Source organism: Phoxinus phoxinus (assembly GCF_949152265.1).
Source record: "Phoxinus phoxinus genome assembly, chromosome: 21".
Lineage (NCBI taxonomy): Eukaryota > Metazoa > Chordata > Actinopteri > Cypriniformes > Leuciscidae > Phoxinus > Phoxinus phoxinus.
Window position 1 is genome coordinate 13,745,573 of NC_136896.1, and position 26,471 is coordinate 13,772,043.

General features: G+C 38.1%; 1 protein-coding gene across 24 annotated transcripts in view; it reads right to left on the bottom strand.

The window, feature by feature from the left end:
- Positions 1-26,471, bottom strand: part of nrxn1a (neurexin 1a) — a 169,231-nt gene that overhangs the window by 10,998 nt on the left and 131,762 nt on the right. For 13 of the 24 annotated variants that reach the window (XM_079594941.1, XM_079594954.1, XM_079594932.1 and 10 more), the window contains 3 exons: positions 14,996-15,167; positions 10,241-10,330; positions 8,676-8,992 (listed from right to left, as the gene is read on the bottom strand). In XM_079594941.1, the coding sequence (XP_079451067.1) occupies positions 8,676-8,992; positions 10,241-10,330; positions 14,996-15,167 (579 nt within the window). The remainder of the gene's footprint in view (positions 1-8,675; positions 8,993-10,240; positions 10,331-14,995; positions 15,168-26,471) is intronic. The other 11 variants (XM_079594939.1, XM_079594938.1, XM_079594935.1 and 8 more) reach the window with 1 other exon arrangement.

Genomic DNA, 26,471 nt, shown 5'->3' on the forward strand with positions numbered 1-26,471 from the left:
GACCTCGGGTTATTCGACTCCATCTAAATGCCTCCGCCAGCTAAACTAACCAGCGTGAACGCTCATTTCAATAGCATTCAAATGCGTGCTTTGGGCACGTAGACGCCCGCTGAGAAAGGAGGGGTGGAACAGATAAAGAGATACGCGGTAGGCGTCTGTTTTTCGCACCGTGGTCAGTCTCAGAGGACTCTATTTGTCCCCTGCGTCTGCAGAATCTGCGCACGGCCACCAAACGCAGTTATACATTATGAATGTGACAGAATTTATAAAAAAGGAACATAAATGAGCTAAGGTCTTGACAGCGACATGATAGGTAGGAATATCTGGTTTATCATGAAGACTATTCAAGCAAGATAAAAAAAAACCTTTGTGAATTAACAGGGTCATCAATACCCAAAAGCACACAAATTAACAAACGTTTGCAATACCTAACACCTCCAAGGAGAGAGAGAGAAAGACGGAGAAAAAAGAAGCCCAGGAAAAGTGGCTGCAGCAGCAGTCCATTTTATTACTCGCTTTGTGCCAGCTCAAACAATCGTATTGATTGACTGATTTAGGCGGTCAGTGTAAATGAGCACTGGGACAACAGTGCATGCAGGGCAAGTCACAGGATCCATTAATTGGACAGAAGTGGGGGAAAAGCACAGGAATCTGGACCAGTTTAAATCCATCCGCGCTGAACATTGTCCTGCCCTCATGATGCAACAGAATGAAACGAGTTGGAACCTCATTATAGAGTACATGAATGTTGATGCTGGACTGTTGTATTTTGGGAATTGTGACACACATAGATCACAAATATATGCACATCTAATTGAGGTCATTTAAATAATAAAGCTAATTATAATTACTACTAGCACTGGGTAATATACATCATATTTTAGCAATATTTATGGTAATATAAAAATAAGCAACATTATGCTATTTTATTTGACTACTTTGCGACTGACCCTTTTCACATTTCCGGGTTTCTCTGAAGCGGAAGTCGTCATAGTTGGGTAATCTTCTATAGTGGTGAATGAGAGAAAACATTAAATATATTATTTGTGTTCCCATTTGCTCAAATAGCAAAATAAAAACTCCACATCAGTGTTTTCATAACTTTCAACGGCAGTCAGAAGAAATTTTACCATCACTCCCATGGCCGCTGTATTAGAAACAACCTTGCAACAGCGTTACTTTTTTTGTAATTTGATGCAAAGGTAATACGATACTAATTATGTAAAATAACTGACGAAAGGCCGTTGAATTATTAGAAAAATAATGCACACCCGAGGTGGTAATGCGGTCATGACGCGAAGCGGAGTTACACCTCGCGACTGCATTATTTTTCTAATAATTCAACGGCCTGTCGTCAATTATTCCGCTTATACTACAGTTACCACACCTCGAAATATTGTTCAGATGATGTATTTCAAGAAGTTTTTTGTCATTAAAACGCTCTTGTATGTAGGACTAATTTCTTACGCATCTAAACCCATGCGCCGTTGCTAATTCCAAAACGTTATGAGTTTGAGAAGTAAGTTTAGAGTTAGTTTTAGACTAATTTTAGAGTTAGTAACGGAAGTTTGAGCCACTGATAGCAGACTAATGCTGGGGACACACTAGAAATATTCTCTGACTGTGAATGCAGCAGATTTTAAACACCGCTGTGAACACAGACTGAACGTGCTGGAAACGCATGCATGATCAGTCATAAGTATCAAATTACATTCATAACCGGCCTTACGGTAAGTGTCCCCGGCTTTATGCAGTTATTAATGCAGTTATGAGAGAGAGAGAGAGAGAGAAGCATGTGCGTATTATTTATTTATTCATTCAATACGTTTTAATTAATTCGTTCATTCTTTTTTTCTATAAGTGGCAGGAGACTAGCTTAATAAATGAAACACAAAGCCCTTTTAACAAGTATAGGCCTATCAATAATTATTTATTTGTTATATTATCTGCAATAATTACAAAAACCCATGCACCAGGACTATCAATTTATTTAAATATTCAGTTAATTTTCTATTGATTATATATAGGACTATATACTTTATTTATTCAAATTAAAGTGCATGTTTCCATTGATTGTGAAGTTAGATATTGAAAATTGCAGATCAAGCGCATGGGGCTGCATGGTTTTTCTTGTTATGAATTGTATCCTATTTTCCGTACAGTTGACTACGCGAAGTGATATGGAACTGTAATGCGGTCAAGACCTGCCTGGAACTACTTTAGCCGTGAGGTTCCCTGAAAATAATTGCACACTGTAGTATAAAGTGTTATAAACGTACAATACATTTAAAAATGTATATATATATATATATATATATATATATATATATATATATATATATATAAATAAAACCTTTCTGGATTTACAATGGTGATTAAATGCGTTAAAAAGCGTCTGTGAAAAGGGTCCATTGATTTGATTCATTTTCTTGAATCAGTTCAAAATGCCAGTTTCAATGAATCAACTGGGAACTGGAACTTTACCTGCGGGTGTTGCTGTTTGACAGTGTTACTTTCTAAAAACGGGTGACTTTTGTAATATTTAAATTGTTTTATTTAATATCGATTCTTTTCTCATCCAGTTTTTTAGTTGAGTGCATCATTTTGAATCATAAAGGGAAAAGAAAACAAATGTAAACAATTTTTAAATGCAATTTCAATATACATTCCCACTATGCAAGAACTGATTTGTAATGACACTAGGATCACATACTGTAAACACATTACAGTAATTCTGAATATTTTAACCAAGAGAGAGAGAAAAAAATGGATTCAAATCCACTCAGCAGCAACACAGGGCATCTATATACGCATGACTCTCACGTGGCACACGCCCACGCTGCCATTTTCTAGGCAGAGAAGTGGCGCTTCACTGCCCTCTGCCCATCTCTAGATCTAAAAGATACCCCAGGGTGTTTAATGACATGCACAGCTCACATAGGAAATGCTAATTTATTATTTAAAGCCCAGCATATAGCCTGATGGCCCGCCACAGCAAGACGTCCCTGTAGATCAGAATGAACACACGGGTCTCTGGCATGCCAAATCCCATCGAGCCAAACACCACTGCCACAGATGTGAAGGGATATCAGAAACACAGCATCAAAAACAAGACAGAACAGCCACATATCCACATATAAACATGGTGATGTTACAGGTAAAATGCAGAGCAAGTATACTTTAGAGAAGAAAAAAACAAAGAGGAAGAGTGGGACAGAGGATAAAGAAGATAATAAAAAAGCTGTCACTTCTGAACATCAGTCGTGAGGGTGGTAGTCACAAAGGAAATCAACTTCTGATAGAAATATTAAACATCTCATCTGTCAGTCACAAGCTGACTGTGCATGCATGTGTTTTTCTAAGCATGTTGTGCTCCTTTGAGACGACCTCAGTTGTTTGTTTGTTGCGGCTGCTGTTTGAACAGAACCGAGTAAAACACGATGCTTGGCTTTCTATCATTAAGACTTCTTTAAAAAGCTTATATGCTGTGAGCCAGTGTCAGACAATAGCAAAACCAGTTTATCTTAGGATAATCCAAACTCCACACGTCATTTTAAGATTAAGCATTCTCACAGAGCAGATCTGAAGCCGTTAAATGAAAAAACTAGTCATGCAAAGTATGCAAAATTATTCCAAAGACTACAGAACTCATTTACACTACACACAAATTTGCTGTATCACAAGCAAATCAATTGGTCTGCATGAAATATTTTTTCCTTCTGAGCCATTCATTTGTAAACCATTTGTACAATAAAAATCATCTCTATTATCTACAACGCCTTTATCTTCAAAGGCTACGCTGACAATCTGGGACTCAAAATCTCATTCAAAGCTGGGAATGAAATGAAAGTTTAGGATTCTGAAATTCAAAACAAAGCAATAATATGAAACGAAACATTTAAGATTCATCACTACAGCTCACTAATCAAATAATAATTACACGGATCAATTATCGACATACATTTTTTGGTCTTATCTCTTAAGTTTATTCAAAAATATATTAAAAATGAAATTCATACATAAAATGAACATTTGGTTAGTTCAGATTGTAAAATTTATGAAATAGTTAATATTATGAATTAACTAATAGATATCCCCCTACTTCACCATTTGATTGATTAAATTAAGAATTGGACCTTTTTTTGTATTACAAGTTTCTGAAATGTTATGTTTAAATATACAAATGAGTCATAATATACATTAATTTGCATACATTTCTAGAAAAAAAAAATCTGTTGGATAAAGCCAGGTTCAAAATTCTTGTTTCATTTTTATTTTTGCCATATTAGTCAAATGTTTCTACAGAGGGGGTTTTGGATATCTCTTTTATCACTCCATAAATCAGAAAATACGGTCAACAGCCAGAAAAAAAAAAAAAATTCACAAATTTTTTAGGAATACAAATCTGACAAATTAAATATGAACAAACCCCTTTGTAAACACCTTCAGAATATAGATATGAATGAAACGGTAATGTTTGGTGTATGTAAGTGCTGCTGAAGTGGAGATTTCTTAAAATATATTTAAAACCATTTGGAAATAATAATGTAAAAAAGTAATAAATTACATTACAATTTTATTAAATCATTAGGTGATTAAATAGAATATTTTCTTGAAAATTGTTCAAAACCAACATAATTACCACAAATACATTTTGTACAACTTGATTTTCCCCTTCCCTTTAAAAGATTGTCCTTATCTTTATTGTGAACAATCGTATGTCGCTCACCCATATTATATTATATAATCAAATAATAATTCATGTTAATTTTTCAGCTAGTTTAATTCACAAACTTTTCATACAGATTGAACAATTACGTATCTATGCAGCTAACTATTCCTTCACGCGCTGCACAGCAATTTTCACGCTCTCAAGTGACACTTAAATTCCTTTAGCCCTTCTTCCAGATCTCGGCTAATTCGAGGATGTTTAAGGGGGAGACCTCGGCGGACACTCTGGAAAAGTGTTAAGAAGATGGAGAGCCCAAGAAGTTCCATTAGCTCTTATTACAGAGAGCTCTCCGGTCTAATGGCCGCTCCCATCTAATGGGCATCACAAAGCCCTGTAATCAAAGAACCACAAACTCCTCTTTGATTTCATATCCCTCTCAATCCAGCTTTTATCATTAATTAGATATTAAAAATCCATCTTAAAAAAAATGAAGCAGTTGATTTGGACAGCGCAGCTGTGCAGAGAAAGAGAGAAAGAGGTTGTAATGGATGATAATGGAGCGCAGATGGCGCAAACTTAGAGAGTGGCGTAGACACCGCTGTGCTGAGAAGAGAGGAGTCTCATATTTCCATGGCAACATTTACCATCATTGTCGGTGTGCGGAGGGCGGCAAGCCCACCATTTTGTAATGCAATCCACAGACGAGGCCATGATAAGCCAACCTCACAATCGGGCGCTAATAGATCGAAATATCTGTTATTGCACAACTATCACTTTCACACAACGTGCCTGGAGTGCCCTTGAGCAGGGAGGTAATTTAATATGCAGTGCCAGAATCAGTTTTAACCATATCAAATTACGATTTTATTGTTGTGGAGGCTAAATCACAGTGTGTAAAGTCACGCACGAGGAGACGAGACTGAACTGGCCTTGGCAAGCCTGTCAATCACGCGGCTCAGCCTCCTGCTCTGACATGTAATTACAGTGCCACCGTAATTAGAGCTCACTGTCAGAGCCCTGAATGATGAGAGAACCAGACCGACCGGAGAGAAGTAGTAAAGGAGAAAAGCATGTCCACCTACACGGCGCTCATCTCCCCTACTGATTTCTCCCCTTTATGGCCCCGTTCCATTTGCCTGTGGGTTCTTCTCTCTGTTCACACAGGCTTATTGACTGACTCTAGTCTCCCAGCATCCCCCGGCACTCTCTCTCATCCTGAGCCACAGCACATCCACAAAAGAAACGGGCCAATCACTTTATGTCTGAAAGCAATTGAACTGTGCCGGGCCGAAACCCTTTGTCGGTTCGATAATGTGCGATTCAGCCGCGGGCACGTCTTTAAGTGCCCTGGTCTTAGACTCGAGGCCTCTTTTGCTTGAGAGAGCATGGAGTTCAGTTTAAACCGGCCTCGTTGCTGTCTGGGTCACTTATTGAAATGCCACTTTTAATGTTTTGGATGGTAAAAGAGAAACTGAGCGAGTGTATGTGAGATGAATAGAGAGAATAGCTGAGAGTAATGATGTAGACGGCCAATAACAGCACAGAGCTAAAACACAACACACTGACCCAGACAACACACAGCCTGTCTGCTTCAATCTGCTCGCACCAATCGCTTCCTACACTTTGAGCCAATGGATCTTCATGGCTTCTTCCATCTTCCATGGCCTTTCCAGTTGTTTATGGTTACTGGATAAATCATTCAAAGCCAGACCTATTCGCTAATAAATCATTTAGACCAATTTAAGAAGTGAAGAAGCATTTGCTTAAAGATCACACAGCATAACTAGCATAACAAGTTTCATTACATTAGACATTTCCAAGCCTGGAAAACACAATTTTGAAGGAGCACTCAGCATTGTTTTCCTCATTCAAAACATTTTATACACAAATAACAAACAAATATTACTTTGTCCCAGCCCAATACTTCCGGTCTTGACCACTTGAGAGCGTGTGTATGCGACAAGACTGTCCCACGTCAAAAAAACACTTTTAACGCACACTAAATCTGCGTTGGAGCCGTATTTGAGTCTAAGGATATTCCATCATTCATCAAGTTCAGGTACTCACGTGTGACGAAATCATTAGAAACTTTACATTTAAATTAATTCGATAAATGAATTGCAATTTGGTAGTACATTTTTGTATTGGCACAGAGATGAGTACGTGTATTTTGTAAAACCTTTCATCATTTATCATTATCATTTAATTAGAAGCCATCTGTTAAATAGGGACTACTGAATAGACTTTTAGAAGTGCCAAGTAATGAAATTAAAAATGTGTAAACAAAACTCTGTAAAAAAAAAGAAGAAAAAAAAAAGTGTGTAATCAAAAGTTCTACGCAGATTTATGGTCTTCACCCCCACTGAACACTTGGGCTAAATACTCAGTAAACCACCTGTTCTTAGATATTTTTACTTGTGGAATTAAGCAATGATGTCTGAATGTTATTAACAGTGCATTTTTACTAGGGCTGGAACGATGCGTCCACGTGATTGATTACATCGATTACGCACAGTTTATGTTCATCCCTAATCCCCTATCATGTTTCACACAAAACAAAACTCTAGAGCAGATGCTAATGGATATTATGGAAGTGCCGCTTAATGGGTTAGTTCACCCAAAAATTACAATTCTGTCATTAATTACTCAACCTCATTTCGTTGCAAACCCATAAGACTTTCATTCATCTTCGGAACACAAATGAAGATTTGATGACATCTGTGAGTTTTCTGTCCATTGACAGCTATGCAACTACCATTCTGATACCGTTCTAGTTCATAAAGAGATCGTAGAACTAACCCATATGAATTGAGCAGTTAAGTCCAAATTCTCTAAAGAAACATGATCGCTTTATATGCTGAACAACAGATTTAATTTAGGCTTTTATTCACACACAAACATTTATCAACTCACACATCAGTTGTTGTAAACGGAAGCTCAAGCATGTTTGTTTGACAAGTAAGAACCAATGAGGTTCATTCTAGTGTTACGCAGCACTTGTGCAATAACCAATGAGGTTTGTTCTCGCATGCCAAGCAGGTTCGGTTGAGCTTTTGTTTATGTACGCTGATCAATGTTTATGTGTTTTATCAATGTTTAGCCATCTATAAAGGGGAAAAAAAAAATCTGATTTAATAAAAAATATTCATTTATGTTCTGAAAATGACCGAAAGTCTTATGGGTTTGGAACGACATGAGGGTGAGTAATTAATGACACAATTTTTGGGTGAAATATCCCTTTAATACGAGCCTCCACATTTTCAGGACTCGCATTCAGCGACAGTATAAAAAAAGTTTAATCACAATTGACAGTGTGTTATTAAATAAGTCCAATCGAGGCATGAATTCATCCATCAGATATTTTAAGGACATTAAGTGCTTAGTAACCGAGTGCAGAGAGTAGGTTTGAGCCGTGCGCCTCACAGCACGCACTCACTGCAGCTCCGGTGGATCTGCGGATGAACACAAATCATTTCTCCATCTCCGTGAGTAAACTAAACTCATAATGCTTATACGATTGACTGTGGCTCTCACATTATATGACGTAGCAGACAACTAGTTGTCCACGGTTCCGTTCATTCAGCGCAGGTTTGTCGAGAATGCGGTTGTGAGTCCTGAAAATGTGCAAGTGTCAGTTCAGACGCTACCATTGTAGCCATTAGCATCTGATCTAGACTTTTGTTTTGTCTAAAACACGACAAGGGATTAGGGATGAACATAAACAGTGCGTAATCCTTGAATCAATTACGCCGATGCGTCATTCCAGCCCTAATTTTCACAACATTAACTGAAAACTTTTGCTGTACCAAGTCCAAAGCGACTGCCATAAACATAATCGTTGAGTGCATCTGTAAAATTCCCAGTTGATTCCAAGTTTGTCATGAACGAAAGAACCCTAGTGTTTTCCAATCCATGTCACATTCTGACAAGGAAGAAAATAATACATCAAACACTCAGCATCAGCTTTCACAGGATCTTGAACTAGAATAAAGTGGCCGCTGACCTGTGGAGTTGTCGTCTGCTTGCCCTGGCGGTTGGATGCAGTTGTAGTGGTGATGTCGGTGATGGAGGGCGACGTTTCCGAGCGGTTGCCCGTAGCGGAGGCGCTGGACTGGGGCGTAATAGAAGAGGAGGGCATATCTCCCACCAGCCGGGCGCTACCCTCCACACGCACATTGGGGTCACCCTCGGCAGCCATGTTAAGCACTTTTAGGCCATTGTAGTAAAGCCCTGAGAGCTGGCCCTGGAAGGGCCGACTGCCCTTCTCCCAGCCTCCAATCTTTATGGTGGTCTGACTGTTGAAGATGGTGAGCTGCCGACCTGCCGGAGAAGAACGTTACAGAAAATACAAGAGTGTTCAACGTCCCGCTCCCCCACGCCGTAGAGACGCACACATACACATGCACACGCTACAAACATAGACGCGCACACGCACGCACGCACACGAGAAAACAGAACTGATGGAAGTCCTGATGGTAAAACAGACAACAACCGTAACCTTATTTTCCCTGGGGATTATGAAGCAATAAATTACACTAATGCTAACAGCAACACTGGTAATTTATCGACTGTAATTTAATGGCTGCTGTTGGCACAAAGTAAATAAATGAAGGGGATGAGAAAGCTGGGTCCCAAAAAAAATCAATGGGACTTTGCTAAAAGGACAATCAAATACATACTAAGATGAGAGAAAAAATATTCTGTATCTCTACAAACAAATTTCCCCTTTTACGTGAGAAAATTACTTTTATTCTTTTAATAATACAGTCGTTTATTGCAAATTACAAAGCCTGTATGCACAGGTCTAGTAAATTTTATTGAGATTGCCTTTCAGCAAGGGCAATGGCAATTAAAATTAATTAGACTGAAATAAGGTTTATGTGAGAATGGTTTTACAGCTACATGACACAGTACAAATGATTCATCATGGTTATAATTCCATTGAAAAGGGAAAGCAAGAAAACAAGCATACTTGAAAACAAATCACTTTAAACGATTCAATTTGTTACATACATTGCAGCATGCATTCAAGTCTTTTCCCTTCTTGTGTGTTTAACTTGCTTGTTAAAGGGACTTCATATCTGATGCCAATAATCATTGAAGCTATTTAAGAGACATTTGCTTTGGGGTTTTAACTGTCCACTTTAGCAGTTTCCAAAAGAAATATGTTTAGCATGACAAGTAAGATATGCATATATAAATTAAATAGTGTGTACATCACTATGAATTCAAATGGACATATACTTTAATTAGTCATTTAGATTATTACAGCTGGACAATAACATTATTTAAATAAGTATTTTAATGATGTAAACATATTTTGTTAATGATTGAACTAACTTCAGTTATCAGTATATTACCAGTCCCTTTAACCTCTGACAGGTTTACAAGTACAGTATAACAACACATTATTGAACTGTACAGTGCAAATATTACAAACTACATTTGTTTAATTTTAAACTTGGTTATACAGGGGATTTATGTTTTAGATGGTTTATTTGCTGTGCAAAATATCACTTGCTTATGATCAAATTATCTTTTATTTAAAGTTTTAATCAGTGTTTTTACCTTTGTCGAGTAGCCATTCGTCAACTACTCGACCAAGCCGATATGGGATTCGCTGTCTAGCAATCGCCAGGCGTTCGTTATCAATGTTGCCTTTAAAGTTTAAAGAGACATTTCATTGTTAAAAATCTGAAAGGTCAAAGATTAAAACCTACAGTGAAACATATGCCCTAACTGTCTGTTTTTTTTCTTTTTCCTCTTTACTTTTTTCATTTTTTTTTATTTGGAACACCAAGGTTGCATACATAAGAATGATGAAGCTTTACAGTCAATTAACTCGTAAAATTTAAGCAAACAAATTAAGCCTATTTTAAGCTATGTTAAATATGCACCTACTCTTCTTGTGTTAAGAGAAACCAACCAAACTCAATCACGTTTATACAACATATCACTCCTTTACATAATACATTTACAAAATAGTAATCCTTTTAAATCTTTTTAGCAGATTTTTCATCTAGTTATACATGAAAACTAGCTCATTTTAATCTAAATGTTGTCATTACAGTACATTCCAGCGTTTTGCAACCAATTTGATTTTAGCTTCACATTTGCTATCTAATCTAAGGTATTTGCAGTCATTTTTAATATGATAAATTTCACATTATCAGATCACAATACATTTAAAAACATCAAAGTAGCAGAAAAAACACTCAAAGGATTAAAGCAACAGGAAGATTATCAGTTCATCAGTAATGCATGTAAAATCAGTCACTATTCATGTTCATGCTCCCCATGTGAATTTGAAATTGCTCTGACAAAAGCTTTGACCTCAGAGATGCCATATGCGCACATTTAGGAACTAGTTTCCTGCGGGGTTCGCCACGTGACCTTGAGCGGAAGCTGTGCTTAAATGTAGATATTTATGCAACATGTCCAGGTTGAGCCAACTACAGTAGCTCTATTGAATTGAGATTATTTGAAAACATTTACTCCTCTCCCATTACGGCCCACACATAATTACCACTCCTGACTTCACTGGGAAATGCAGCACGAATCTGACTTGCTCAGATTTCCAAAGAGTATAATTATGCCTCACATTTTTTACCCTATGAGCCATTAACTTGTTATTTGTCAATCAAAAACGAGTCTCGCTCTCTCTATATGCGATTAAAGAACGATTAAAATATGAACGGTATGAAAATGTTGCCTCGATGAGACGTAACAAGAGTAGAGTAGCAAGTCATCCTGAAGGCTATGATGAGAGAGAATTACTTGCAAATTTCCATTCTAATGTGTCCTCAATTCTCATATAGACGTGCACAAATACTGTACACTAACTTTAAACTGACAGAACTTAAAATTTGGTCTTCCACAAACCTGTATGACACTCCTTTAATGAAAAAAAAAAACTCCACTCTCTTTTTCATATAATAAAAGTGAATATGAATTTTTTTTGGTGCTTGTTAGTCATCGGAGCGTGACATCTGGATCTCTTTACTTGAATTATATGGAAAACAGTGGCAAAGACATTATTCAAACTTTCTCCTTTTGTGTTCTACAGAAGGAATAATGTCATACAGGTTTGTAACGACAAAGGTAATGCCTTAAATTCCTTCTAGGCACCAAAGTTGAAGCTTATATCACCTCACATGAGTATGGCTGCTCCATTTGACTGCACATTTGAGGTAAAGCTCTTTATTCTGACACTGAAATGGCATGACTAAATTGCTTCTCAAACACAGTACAATACTGGTTTTGATAGGTAATTGCAGAAGGAGAACACCCGCGGACAGGGAAATAAGGCTTCCTCAGGGCTGCACATAAGGACAGATTTGATTCTGGACTTGAGACTGAGAGTGCCGATATTCTGCTGTGAGAGCAGAAAGAAGGCCGCAAAACTCAGTCCATTATGATTCCCTCTTTCTTTTTTACTTTCATTCATTTGTATTTCCCCCCTTCTTTAATTCTTGCTTTTTCTGCCCCCTACCATGTGCAGTCAGGTTTAACTGTGATTTATGTCTACTTGTTCACTTTACCTAGAGTAATCAAAAGTGAAAGGAGTAATTTGTCTCAAATCACAGCTTAAAAGAAACAAGACAAAAAGGGTAAAAAAACAATAGGAGTTCTTGAAGCGGGATGGACTGGATGACTAAGGGCAAGTTATGTGCATGATTGCTTGAATGCACATAAACACGCACGCACGCACGCCCACCCACTCATACACACACACACACGCAGTGGTCATGTTCTGTTTAAATGAGGGGGCAGTTGCCTGAGGGCCTCTCTGTAAAGTGAAAATGACTGCCTAGTTAGCTTAGCATGCTAACAGTTTGAAAACTCTCCCTTTATAAGGCTAAGACACTTTCCTGCTTTAGCAAAGGCAGTTAAATAATCCAAGAAAACATTTCTGTGCACTTATACATGTCCTACATCCTTTTGTAATGTTAGGAAATACACAGTTATTTTCAAAGACAGCATCAACACCTCAATTTATCCACCCTGTCAGTCTAAACCTCATGCTGTGGCCATTTTGTGCCCAGCAGTAGCTGTATGGCAGTAATTCTGTCAGGAACATTCCACTTTTTATTTTTTACTAAATATGGAAAAGATACACTTAAATACTTTGCGTCCATTTGAAATCTCTTCAGATGGACATAAAGCATAGGTGATTTCAACCCGATCTCACGGCAATTCGTACGAATTTTACGAGGTGGCTAATTCGTACCAATTCATACGACCTCATTCGTACGAATTTGTAAGTTTTTTGTTAAATCGTACATATTTTACGATTTGCCAAAATCGTATGAATTCATACGAATGACCTAACCCTGACCCCGCCCCTAAACCTACCCATCATGTGGGTTTAAACAAATCGTACAAATTTGTACGAGTGAGGTCGTACAAATTCGTACGAATTAGCCACATTTTAATCACTCGTACGAATTGGTCGTGAGATAGCGTTGGTGATTTGCACCTACATGACACATTACAACTCTTTACACTTTTGCTTAAAACAGTGACTGTAGTAAAGCTATCTTAGTTTACAGATCTTTTGCGTTCTGAAAAAGAAGAACTTGATTGTATAATTAAAATGTTTTGGTGAACTATTGCTTTAAGCATTATCATTCCCGCTAGTCAGTACCGGACCTCCCAATTCTATAGAAATCAAGATATATACAAAATGCTCCTGATATGCATCCATTTACATTTAGATGCTATTTTGATTTAATTTAATTTAATTTAATTAAATGAATTTAATTTGATTTAATTTGAGTTCATTTAATTAAAAAAAGTAAATCAGGCAAGACCTCAGGGAATATATGCATTTCATTTTGCAAACCCAATCTCTTAGTTTAATACTTACCTTATAAAGCTACTATATATAATTACTACATATAAATACAATAATTTATGTATACATATACATAGATTATATATAAAAATGAAGATTACAAGTTTCTTTGTACGCTACAGCTATGCTAGTTACAGAACTAATTGTTCAAGATAAACAAGCTGCTCTTTTTGTTCTCCCTCGAACTGGTTGTCAATTTAAATTCTATGCATTTATTATCTCGTCTAATGCGGAGCTGAGTCAATCAAGCGCTGATTAAAATGAAGCGGTCATGACTAATTTTCTTTTTTAAATATTTCAGTGGAAAAGTTTCTTCCACTCTGCCACGGACATAAGATGCATTAGTATTCCGGCAATCACATGCGCACTTCTCACTAAATCCACCGACACAATGGAAACAGAAAGCCGAGAGAAAATGGCACATTACAATGGCTCCATTTTAACAAGCAATTGTCTTCCACTCTAAATGAAATACAACTGCTGGTATTTGGCTTGTTTGTTTACACTAAAACAATAAGAGGGTCTCGACTAAGGTAAAACAGTTCCTCTCTTTGTCTCGGTTTCCATTTCTATGTGTCTGCATTCTTTATAGTCGTGTTTCCAAGACCTGTGTTTATTTCTACTATATTTTGTTTCATCGTATGTCCTAGTTTGCCTAAGCTGTTGTAAATACAAAATGTCAACTCTTGGATTTGGATAATCCTGTTAAGATTCGTATTGTTCTCCAAATTAAATAATGCAAAATGCAATTCTATGCAACCCATGTATCTACAGCTGAACCTAGTGTGTCTCACGAGTATACATTTGCATTTTCCCCGCACATTTAGAATTAAACGACGAGCCGCATTGAACGCAATGATGAGCAACGGACGACAACGTAGCACTTATGGGAAGCACGAGATTTTCCGAGCTTCATTACCACTTCAGTCGTCGAACGCTCAACATTTACCATCAACCATCATCTCTCACGTCTGCTCTCAAGAAGAAAAGAAGTTTGCGAGAGCAAATAATCTCTGTGATGGAAGAGATGGTTTATGAAGAGCTCGAAGTAAAATACAAATTAAAAGACTAATACAGCCGCCTCCTTTTCATCATGATTGACAAACGAGAGCAATGGGATTATTTCTCATCTCTGATCTCTTGTCAAGCTTTTGTCAGGGCTTTTCAGGCGACTGAGAGGCTGGTGAATTTGATAACCCTGGCTCTGACATTTTCAGCCTTCTAAAGCCCCAAGAGCAATCATCTCTGCTGACATTTGGAAAGGATACCAGGGTTACCTTTTTTTAACTGTGAGAAACCACAATCACAGACAAAGGAATTTTGTCCTTAACCCTGTGATTCAGACTCTTTTCCCTGAGCCCTGCCAGCCTTTTATTGTTCCCATTGTTTATAGCTGCATGGCTTAGATTGTGTGTGAATGTGTGTGTCTGTGTGAGAACATGCGTATAAAGGCTTAGAGCTCTTACCTGTTGGGTAGCGCTCAATGACTGGCAGATCATCCACCTGCAAGGTGGCGTTACCACCACTTCTCGTAAAGCGAACTATGTGGTACTTTCCATCATTTACAAACTTTGAGGTTTCTTCAATGTTTATGTCATCGGTGCCCACATTGAACACCACTCTGATATTGCCTTTTTCCTGTAAAGATAGAGAGAGAGAAAGGGAAAGAGAAAGAAAGAAGGAGATAAAAAAAGAGGAATTAAAGATTCGATCACAGTCATTCTGTTCTGACTCGCTTCGCCAAAATAAAGCAGTCGAGTTATATTCTCTGCCTTATTTTAGCACATGAAGATCACACTTAATGAACATCATTCTGTGTTTGCAACCTTTCGGGAAGACAACTTTTGATTATTAATAAAGGCCCTCATATAAAGAGGCAGCTATACTCTATCTTAACTGGCAGAATAACAGATGTCCCAAATTTATTGAGGACCAAACAAGGTGATAGTTTATCAGACTGTGCACAATTTCTCCTGACAGCACAATGCATCAGAAAGATTTACCACCACTTTAATTCGCCAGCAAAAGGCGGCATTCATATTTAATAACAAAAATATCCATTATTTATGTTTTATTGAGGTTATTACATGAAGGAAATGAATAGTAACAAAGAAACTGATAATAATTAGTGAGGATATATTTGTTATGTCGGTGTACATTAAGAGAATGCTACGGTTTTGGTGAATATTATATTAAATCCAATTTAGTTAGTAAGTTTTATTGCATCAGCTATATGATATGCAAGTGATAATGTACAGTCAGCGACTCATTATGACAAAATAAATCCTGACAGTTTGATTAGGACACCAGTGTACAGAGGGAGGGTATTGTTTCATCCTGAAGTAGTTTATTTCATATTAACGACTGGCTGACTGTACACTATCCTGCTCATCACATGATTACTTACCAATTTAAGAAATAAATGGACATTAAATATTGATTTTAGCTGAAATGATTTAATCACATGAGAAGAAAGGAAACACTGAGTGATATTAGAGACAGACTGTAGCCGATGCCCGGTACAACGTACTGATTATACAAAAACATTATATGGATTTTTTTTTTTTTTTTTTGAATATTGAGGTCAAAAATGTTTAATAAATGACCGCTAAACTGTATAAGTGCCTGTTGCCGAAGGCACTTGATATCCTGCATAGCAATGCAAGTTTCATGTCTCTCGTAACACCCGTGTCCTATTTCTTTTCACATCGTAAAATAATTTAAACTCAATCTCTTTTGAATCAGTCCTTCAGTGTGATACAAAACTCTTCAGCTTTCTGTGTGTCTATATATATATAAAACATTGCACATGAAAAGACTCACATGCTACATTTAGGGGAGAAGAATATTACCAGCAGCAATCTGTAATTTTAAAGGGGGTGGCACGACTGCAGCAGATGTCAAAATAAAATTTACTGTGTCACACATTAAGCCTTGTAAACTAAATAATACTACTTTTTCATTCCCGTTCATGTTCAAAAGTTTCGCAACAAGCCTGCAGGCAGATAACATAATCAAATCATAGGAAATCACAGGGAAAAAAATAACCTTATAAGATTTTTTCTCCTTGAAATCAGCGCCTCAAGGCAATATGCTGGTCATACAGAATAATGTGTGACAGTCTCAGTGAAACGGAATCTAATCTGTATTCTGATGCAGCGCTTGTCATTTTCTGTGTAAATTCTCATCAATGCATGTTGCTGTCTTATTAATGCGAGCAGTGAGAGTGAAATCACTCTGTGTGCTTCACATCCACACCACTAGATGGCCTCAACCCTTAATGGTTTCCTATTTGATGCATGCAGCTCAGTGGGTGGGATTCACTTTTGCTAATTACAATAAAATGTATTCATGTGCAAACAATCTCTTCTCAAGCACTTGCTTATAATAACTCGATCCACGGTGCTCGTCTTATATAAAACAGTAACTATGCCCACTCTGTGCTCTGCTTGATGACCCATGTGCCTACATGCACTACTTAGTTAACAAAAAACTTGTTGCAAACTTGTTATGAAAGCTATTACGAGCCTTGACACGAGCGCAGACAATTGTGAGAATGGTTGTTTGACAAATTTGCGACAGATGGAGGCCATTAGCTTAAAAACACTGAAATAGTCTGCTGTGGGAACGTGTGGTCCTTCCGATTGATTGGTTGCAGATTGCAAAAGCTACATGTGGCATTTGAAAATAATGAAATGAGGTGTGTGTGTGTGAGAAGATCCCTCTGCGAATTCCCCTAATTCACACCTATCTGCAGGAAGGGAGCTAGCAGAGGACAAATCGCAACACCAGACTTCATTATACCCTCCCAGGAGATGTGTGTTTTTGTCTGGATACTCTGAAGCTTTATTTTTCTGTCACACACACACACACACACACACACACACACACACACACACACACACACACACACACACACACACACACACACACACACACACACACACACACACACACACACACACACACACGTTATCATCTCCAGCTGGGCCGTAGCTGGATGTTTCTTCCGCCTCTCACACCCCATAATGAAGACAGACTCTGCCCGTTAGCTCTATCCTCTTCCCATCACCGGGAACAATGGGGCAGCATCTCCTTCACCCTCCTCTGTGCTCTCTAACTGTGTTTCTCCAGGGCCAATCTCTCCCTCCCTGCCCATCTTTTCAGCTTTGTGGTCAGAGAAGTGATGTGAGAGCTTGGCCTGCACTCCAACGGGCTGTGACACTTCACGCCCCATTCTAATTGGAGAACGACCTCTCTTTCACCCTTCCGGTAGCTGACCTCGTCCTTCATTCGGGGTTCGGTGGCTGGCCAACAGCAAGAGTGGCAGGCCTTTTGAAAACTCGTAAATGACAGAGTTGAATCATAGGGGGAACAGATACATGCTAATCAAGTGTAAGCAAGGCCTAAAATTAACACTCGCCAAGCCCCAAATCCAGGTAAAATTCGGCATTGGTGAGTATATGAAACTGTATCAATCGCTAGTTGGCCGGTAACAATTTTATGAATCCTAACAATGATGTGAGTACATGAAAAAGTTGATGGGCCAGTGCTGCATTCTCACGAATGTTTGAGCCTTGCCAATTTAAATATTACAACGCTGTGCAAGAAGATGCGAAAAGGAACAATTTTTTTTTAGTGCACAAATATCCAAAGCGCACACCCAGAAAGCCATGTCTCATACAATGTGCGAATTGAGCTCTCTTTCACGTCTTCTTGCGCTTGAACGGACAAATTCACACAAAATGATGTAAAAAATAAATAAATAAATAAAAGCCTGTCTCGGCTAGTATTCTAGTAAACATGGTCGGTTATGGCTTAAGTGAATGTAAACAGCCGAGAAAGACAATACATGTGAACAATATCAGTATTTTGGATCCATGCATTGTCTTAAAGTGACAGCAGCCTAATATTCCTGTTGCTGCCTGTGTTTTTAATGTTAATCAAACTACAAAAGACAAGAAAAAAATATCTCACTACTCTTGACTGAATAACTTTTGTAACTTTATTAAGGATTAATCTATATATCATTTACAGAGTGAAGAATATGCAGTGTTATTTTACATTTGATTACTTTATTCAATTTCTATACCTGAAAACTACTGTTAGACCTACCTGAAAAACCTGTTTGTTCTTTGTTCTACTGTATTCATTTGTGCTATTGCTTGTAATTTGATTATTTGTTATTTTTTTTAACTGACGGTTTACTTTAATAATGTTTTCAATTTATATTAGTTAGGCTAGTAGTTTTAGCAGTGGTATTGAAACTGGAATAAAGAATTGTGAATTGTCACTGGTATTAAAATTTTTGGTTTTATTACTGCCAGTTTTTGCCAGCAATAACTGTTTAACGGCCAGTAAAAAATATGTATGGCCGGTAAATTTTGTGAAGCCACCGGTCATTAGCAGGTGTGGCAAAAAGTTAGTTTTAGGCCCTGTCCATAAGCATTCTTTAAGTTAGTTCTGACTTGGACAAAGGGGCTCTTCCTGCAATCTTAAAGTGGGCATGGTTTAAAAGAGACACCCTACGTCCTACATTCAGTCTCGGGTGTAATAATGTCCCAGTTTCACAGAATCTTCAGTTAAAAAAAAAAAAAAAAAAAAAAGGAAGGCGGCTCTATTATGAATGCCTCAGGGGCTAAACATACGGGAGGGGAAACCAAAATTGAGCCGTGACACCAAATCCCAGATTACCACAGAATAACAAATGTTTTGGGTGATGTGCTCAGGATTCTGTGTTCACTAAATGATCCCTAAAGCGACCGAAGGATGGGGTGTCATTTAAAAAGGAGGGCCCAGTTCCACACCACTGCATCTAAGCTGTCCCTGTCCAACTCCAGCTTCGTGTCACCTCTCCACTGAGGCCTGCAGTGCTGCTCTAAATATAAAGAACTAATACAACTGGATTCTCATTAGACTCAATGGGGGTTGTTATAGCAACACAGTTCTCTAGAGTTCTCTCGTTTCTTGTAGGCAATTAAGTGACAACCACGGAGCCATTCTGATTGACAGAGCATTTCATCTACACTGGAACTGTGACGATCTCCCCTCGCCAGACACAAAATAATCTAGTTGTTCTGAACTTAAAAATAAATTAGAAATAGTATAGAGGAGTAGGTTTCTCGTGCTGCTAAATATACTTATTTATATATATATAAATATTTATACTTACCAAATATTTGTTTCATTACGGCAGGACACCAGAGGTGAATAGGGTAAAATAAATAAATTAGAAGTAGTTTAGGGAAGAGTATGTTTATGCTAAATATACTTTAGATATACAGTATTTACCACATATTTATTGTATTACTTAAGACAAGACACTGTAGGTAAATAAGGTAAAAATGTAATACTTTTATTTCCCGGTGATCTATTTTCATCCACTCCATAAATCAGAAAATACTGTCAACAGCCAGGAAAAAATAGCTTTCACCATATTTTTAGGAATAAAATGTTATATAAATCAGGCAAATGATATTTGAACAAAACTTTCGGAATGTAGATATGACTAAAACTGTAAGTAAAAACTGTAACTGAAATGCGAGTGCTACTGAAGTGGAGATTTCTGGCTCAGTAGACAAGTAAAAAATCATTTAAGTAAACGATTTATTGGATATGTAGTAATTTAAATCTACAGATGGAAATAGATAAAGTGTAATAAAATAAACACTTACATGTGTATATAGTATTTTGGATGTTTTCTTTCCACTAGTCTGAAAGACGACAAGTAATGGAAGCAAAATCTCAAAAACAATGGTGTTGCCTGTAGTGTCTTACCTGATGTTTAATCCCAAAATGAAAATTCAGCATCATTTCATTCATCATTTACTCACCCTCATGTCATTCAAAAGCTACTTGAAGAAGATATTTTGGAGAATGAACTGTTTCCACCCCATTGACTTCAAAATACCTTCTATTGTGTCCCACAAAGAAAGTGCAGGTTGCAGGTACAGGTTTGGAATGACATTTCGGTTCATCATGAAAGAAATTTAATTTTTGGGTGATTATCCCTTTAAGCTCTAAATAAATCAATGAAATAATTGTGATAAAGGCAAAGTGTTCCATCAAGAGGAGCCAAACACACACACAAAGGGTCGAGGTGGTTGCTCCGGAAACCTGGAGGACAGAAGAGCCACTAATGATGTGTCTTATTTAGGAAAAGGTGCAGGCAGAAGCTTATGGAGTATGACGGAGTGTGTGTGCCACAGCGGGGATGCTGATCTGCCATGGCATTCAGCTTAAATGAGCTGGTGCATCCAGGAAACCTCAGCCACTTTACATAAAGAGCCTCTCAGTAATGCTCAAGCTAATACCAAGGGAATGCGCTTAATTGGATAGAACACCCAGACATGCAATATACGCTCTCATAAATAACTTGTGTTTGATATTAGATCAAAATATCACACCGTGTGTGACACGCTTCGGAGTGCATGTGCCCTTCTGTTTGAGTACTGCAGGTTTGGTGGAACAGATAAATTTGTTGTGTCCGCAGAATAATTCCACTTTGGCAAGCAGTTCTTGTTGTTTCACCCCCTCCTCCTCCTCTCTTTCTTTGTGTCTCTCTCTCTCTCTCTCTCGCTGTAGCGTTCGCTCGCTCGCTCTCACAATCTCTCTTTATCTTCTGGTAAGGGCTGGATCTGGTGAGATCATGAATCTTTTTGGCAGCAGAGAATTCTTTTCCAAGTTAAAAACTGAAAATAGCACTCTGTCCTAGTTCCTCTTGAACCTGAAAACCACATGCACTCTATGGGCGTTGTCTACACAAGCCATCCAAGAAGTCACGCATATTGTCTCCCTACTGCAGTGCCGAGTTACGAGTTCCCGAGGAAACAAAAAACAAAAAAACAAATACAAACGGCGGCCTGAATGCAATATCTCTCGCAGACAATATCATTTCATATTACAATCGACAAATCCAAGGCGTACTGAAGTGCTGCTATTTTTGTAGTGATTCTTGTCAACCCGTCAGTGGTCTTCAATAGTAACACGTTCTTTCATGCATTGACACTAATCTGAAGATAAAAGCGTGGTAAACATTTTTTTTTTAAATGCAAAATGAACGAGTGGGTTGAGTTTGTCACAAAGAGAGCGTTTAAAAGAACACCTGTCTTTTTTATTTTGATGAATAAATTTAAATATTCGGCTTTTACTTCTGCTGCCATCTGTCTGCTTATCCTTTCAGATACTAAAGATAGCAAAGTCACAGTTTGCCATATGGCGCACTTATTCAAGAAAAAATGGCTGACGAAGACCAAATATTAAATCGTCTGTGGCCAGTCAAACTGTTCTCCGCGCCACTCGTAAATTGCATAATGACCTGGCATATAGTTTGACGGTATGTAAAAATGACAGCGTGCATGAATGACTTGTACTCAAATTATACGGGTAAGTGGACGGAGGAAATGAGTGTCGTTGGGTTTCGTCGGAGAAGCAAAATGGCATTTTTCCAAAGCACTGGCTGTTTCCATCTAAGCTGCTGGGTGGAGACAGGCTTAGTCTGCACTGACGGTATGAGGTCAACAGACACTTTGCTGTCACTCAGAGCCATGTCACACGTCACTCATGTCTGACCAGGTATGTCCTGCCCACTCAGACACAATTGAAGCAGAAAATCAGCATCTGTCACTCTCTTTCACGTTCACCTTCATCCAAATGCGAGTGTGTGTGTGTGCATGTGTGTAAGCATACGAGTCTCTTTGGCTGCCCGGAGTCATTTTGACTGGAGACATCTAATATATATATTAATACATCTAATATACATCTCTCTCTATATATTTATATGATTCATTTACATATTAATTTTGAATTATCTAATTTTAAAGGTACAATTCGCCCAAAAATAAAACAAATTTTTCCTTCAGTGAAACACAAAAGGTCTTTTTTTTTTTTTTTTTACAATATCCTGGCTGTTCTTTTCACAAATTAAAATGAAAGGGGACTAGGTCTGTAAAGCAGCAAAATCAGTAAAACAACAAAAAGCATAATCTTATCATGAACCCGCTATATTCCAAGTCTTCTCATGCCTAACTTTAGATTTGTTTGATGATTAGACTGAATTTTAAGTTGTAATACACTGATCTTCTCTTCTTCTGAAGCCTTAAAATGCACTACATAAACTTATGCTTCAGCTTTGCTATCACAGGAATAGATTTCATTTTAAAATATATTAAAATACGCTTGATGATAAATTGTAATACTATTTCAAAATTACACTGCAGCCTTGGTGAGCATAAGATACTTCTTTCAAAAACATAAAAAAAAATTATACCAACCTCAACCTTTTGAATGTTAGATTTAACTATAAAAAATGGCACCATTGATGCTAAAGCTTTATTAGTTCTCTCATCACATGACCAAAATAGAGGAAATGGCGCCACTACAACGGAGATGGTGATATTATATGGCTCCAAAACACTAGGAATATAGCGCTCAAGTCACATGGACCACTTTCATGATCATTTTGTGGTGATCTCTTGCCCGAAAATTCACGCTTTGTACATCATGGTAGCAAGAAAGTCTCAAAACAGAGTGAGTAAAATGACAATATTCAATTTTGGGTGAATTGTCCCTTTCACATGGTCACTCAGCCTGTTATCGCTGACATCTCAGCACAGGTGCTCTCTGAAGGCTGTTTATATTCACCTCCTTTCTCTCCTTCCCTCACACACATTCTCTATCCCCTTGTCAGTACTACCGTTCACACCTCTGTACCTCTCACTGCTGAGTTAGCTGTGATTGTCATCATTCTTCAATTGGACTGATGTGCTCATTAGACTGCCCACACGCTCACACACTCTTTTGGCATGGAGAGTGTGAGAGGTCAGAAAGTGCTAATGATTTGGTCAAACCCCAGGGGTATAATCACTTGGCTTTGACTCGTTTACAGTCATCATCCGTTTCTCCTTCACTCCTGTCCTGCTTGGCGGCTTGCATGGCTGCCACAAACGGCCGGGCCGTCCGCAGGGCATTTGGCCATGGGTTCGAGCAGCTGGCAAGCTCATCCTGAGCAGAAGAAATGTATTTAATAGGCCATTACCCCTTAAAATGCAACATTATGGTGAGTGAAAGAATGCACACGAATGTTTTCTTTTTCTGTACAGTGCCTGTCTCACCATTCCTTACAGTTCTTGCTCTCCGTCTTGTTATTTCTCTCTCTCTCTCTCTCTCTCTGCATGAGCAAGTGGCTCAATGATTTGGGGTGAACGATGACTAATGATAATCCCCAGTGATGGTGATATGATGAGATTTAAATGAACTCTGTCACAAGTGTTTAGGGTCATAAGCAGAAACGGGGCGTGGGGGGAGGGACGCCACTGTCTGTTTGAAAAATCAGGACATCAAGGGCCGCTCGTTAACATGGTCAATGATCCTAAGTTAATTCACTTTCAGAAAGGCAGTCTCTGGATAATGATATCCTTCCCAGTCTACAGACAGGTTTATCAAAACATTCCGTTACATCACCGAACAGTCTCGCCATTAATGTCAATACTGACATGCTTAATCTAGTCAGTGCCTAAATATAATTAACGGAAATGGAAGGGAAGATCTCCCCCCCCCCCCCCCCCCCTGTTAATTATGGGGTAAAAATGATACTGGGTATCTATAATGATTTCAACTGCTTTATAGACTGTTAGCGATGTAGGTACAGCTAATTTACCCTCCTACACAACGCTGATTCATTTAGTAAATACCTTTTATGCTGGCTTAGCAGTCATCAGTCCAACAAGCATCAAAAATGGCAGACGTAGCACTGCAGAGACTCCACCAGTCACACATTAGAATTAGCCTAGATATCCACCGCTAATCGCATCAAGACATTAAGGGCCTTTAATTTGCTCATAAACATTCCCTGCCATCCCTATGCCAAAAAGCCATATATCAGTCATGGATGCCTGATTAATTGTCATGCCAATATATGGAAATATATAATCTGTGATAATCTTAATTACAGGCATTATGTAAAGTGTTACATATCTTGGTCTTACGCAACTTCGGCAAGCTCATTTTAAGACGCATTTTCCGAAGACATCATTGCTACCTACCACCTTTAATTCCCAAGCTAATATCTGAGCTGAAATGCGAGGAACAGGATGTTCCAAGTACATGAGAAGGTAAATCATAACCAGAGTCTTCAGGGCATCTGATATCATGCTTGTGCTCGGAGCTTCTGTGACTTTGCTGATCGATAACACAAAATTAATTCAAATATCCGAGCTGGATATTTATATACAGTACGTAGGTCACAGGGTTCACATGTATGCGCATGCATGCAAACTAGACTTACTGTTAATACTTCAGATTTGGTGTTTTAAAGAAATATTTAATAGTACCAGGAATTTAAATTCTGTAATGTATTCACCCTCATATCCTTCCAAACCTGATTTTCTTTCTTCAGCGAAACACAAAAGCAGAACTTTTTTTAAATGTGCTGGACACACCATGCAATTAAAAAATGATGAGGATTGGAGCTTTTCAGCTCCACAAAAACATCATAAAAGTAACATATTTTTGTGACAAACATGGTATTTTTGTTCATTTTTGTGTTATTTTGGAGCTTGACAGCACTAGCCATTCATTTACTTTCATTCATTATATCAAATATATCAGCCAGGATAAGCTTAGAAAAAATTATCTTGCATTTTATGATTTTTAAAAAGAAATCATACCAATTTGGAAAGACATAAGACGAGTAAATAATGACAAAGTTTTCATTTACAGCCGAACTATTCCTTTAAAGGAAAGTGTGAAGTACGTCGGGGCATTGCAGCACTGTAGCTGAAGTCTTATATAGACAGCAGCATCGTAAACTCCGGGGCTCAGCTGGAGAAATCATTACCTCACCTCGATCGCAACGCATTTGCTGAGGCAGTCGTGCAACAGTCACGCCATGATGCCACCCTGAGAGAGCTCGCTGATTCTTCTGGGAATCAAGTTTGTGATTACAGCAGGAGTGGGCGTTTTTAAAAAAATAGAACGAAAGAAAAATAAATAAATAAATAAAAAAACATACATAACTCTTCGAAGCTCAGTGCCAAACACTTTCCTGTCCCCCTTGCCTCCACCTCCTCCACCTCCCACTCCTCCAGCACAGCATGTCATAGGAAATGCGGGTTCTATCAAATAGCATCCTTTGAGCAAGCGTTGGTAGAGCCTTCTATTCTGAACATTATACAGATTTTATTCATGAGGGCGGTCTGAGGCGCAGGAACTTTCTAAAACAGACCAGCACTTTGAGTGTCGGAGGAGGCGTAGAACACTATGATTACCCTAATGATCATTCACAGGGTTCTTCAGGAGCACGGCGTTTGGAGAATTTCTACTCTGGGGTTTGTGTGAGAATGAATGAACACCAGGCATTCTCAGGAGAGTCTGTGTAGGTTTAAGCAAGTTCAAACAGTGGGGACTAAAGTCTGAGATCGTATTGAAAATCTGTGATTTTTTTTTTCATTTAACTCTTTACCCGCAGAAAAAGCCTCCCTGTTTTTGACGAGTTTTTATGGGTTTCCGTTTTATCACTGTTATACGGTAGGGGGCGCTATTACGCCTCTCCTGAATGAGTACAGTATCTCCAGATCAAAACACAGGAAAGCAGAAGCAGAGACGAGTGATCTCATATGTAAGCAGATGCATATGAAAAGTAATGCGATCAGCAACAATAAACAACATATAAATAAAAAAACTGCGTGAAATGTCGACCCAGGAAGTGGTTAGGACTGTGCAAGCTTTAGGGGTGTTGATGGACTCAATCTACTCCATCTATGTTATGCTCATTGTACATTGTATCTGATCCAGACGTAGTCTTTGGCAAAAATGCTTTTTGCTCAAAATGTTGCTTTTTTTTTTTAATGAAACTTACCCACATTCAGGTGTTTATATATATATATATATATATATATATATATATTTAAAAAAATGCATTAAGCTAGAAAAAAACTGAGGCTC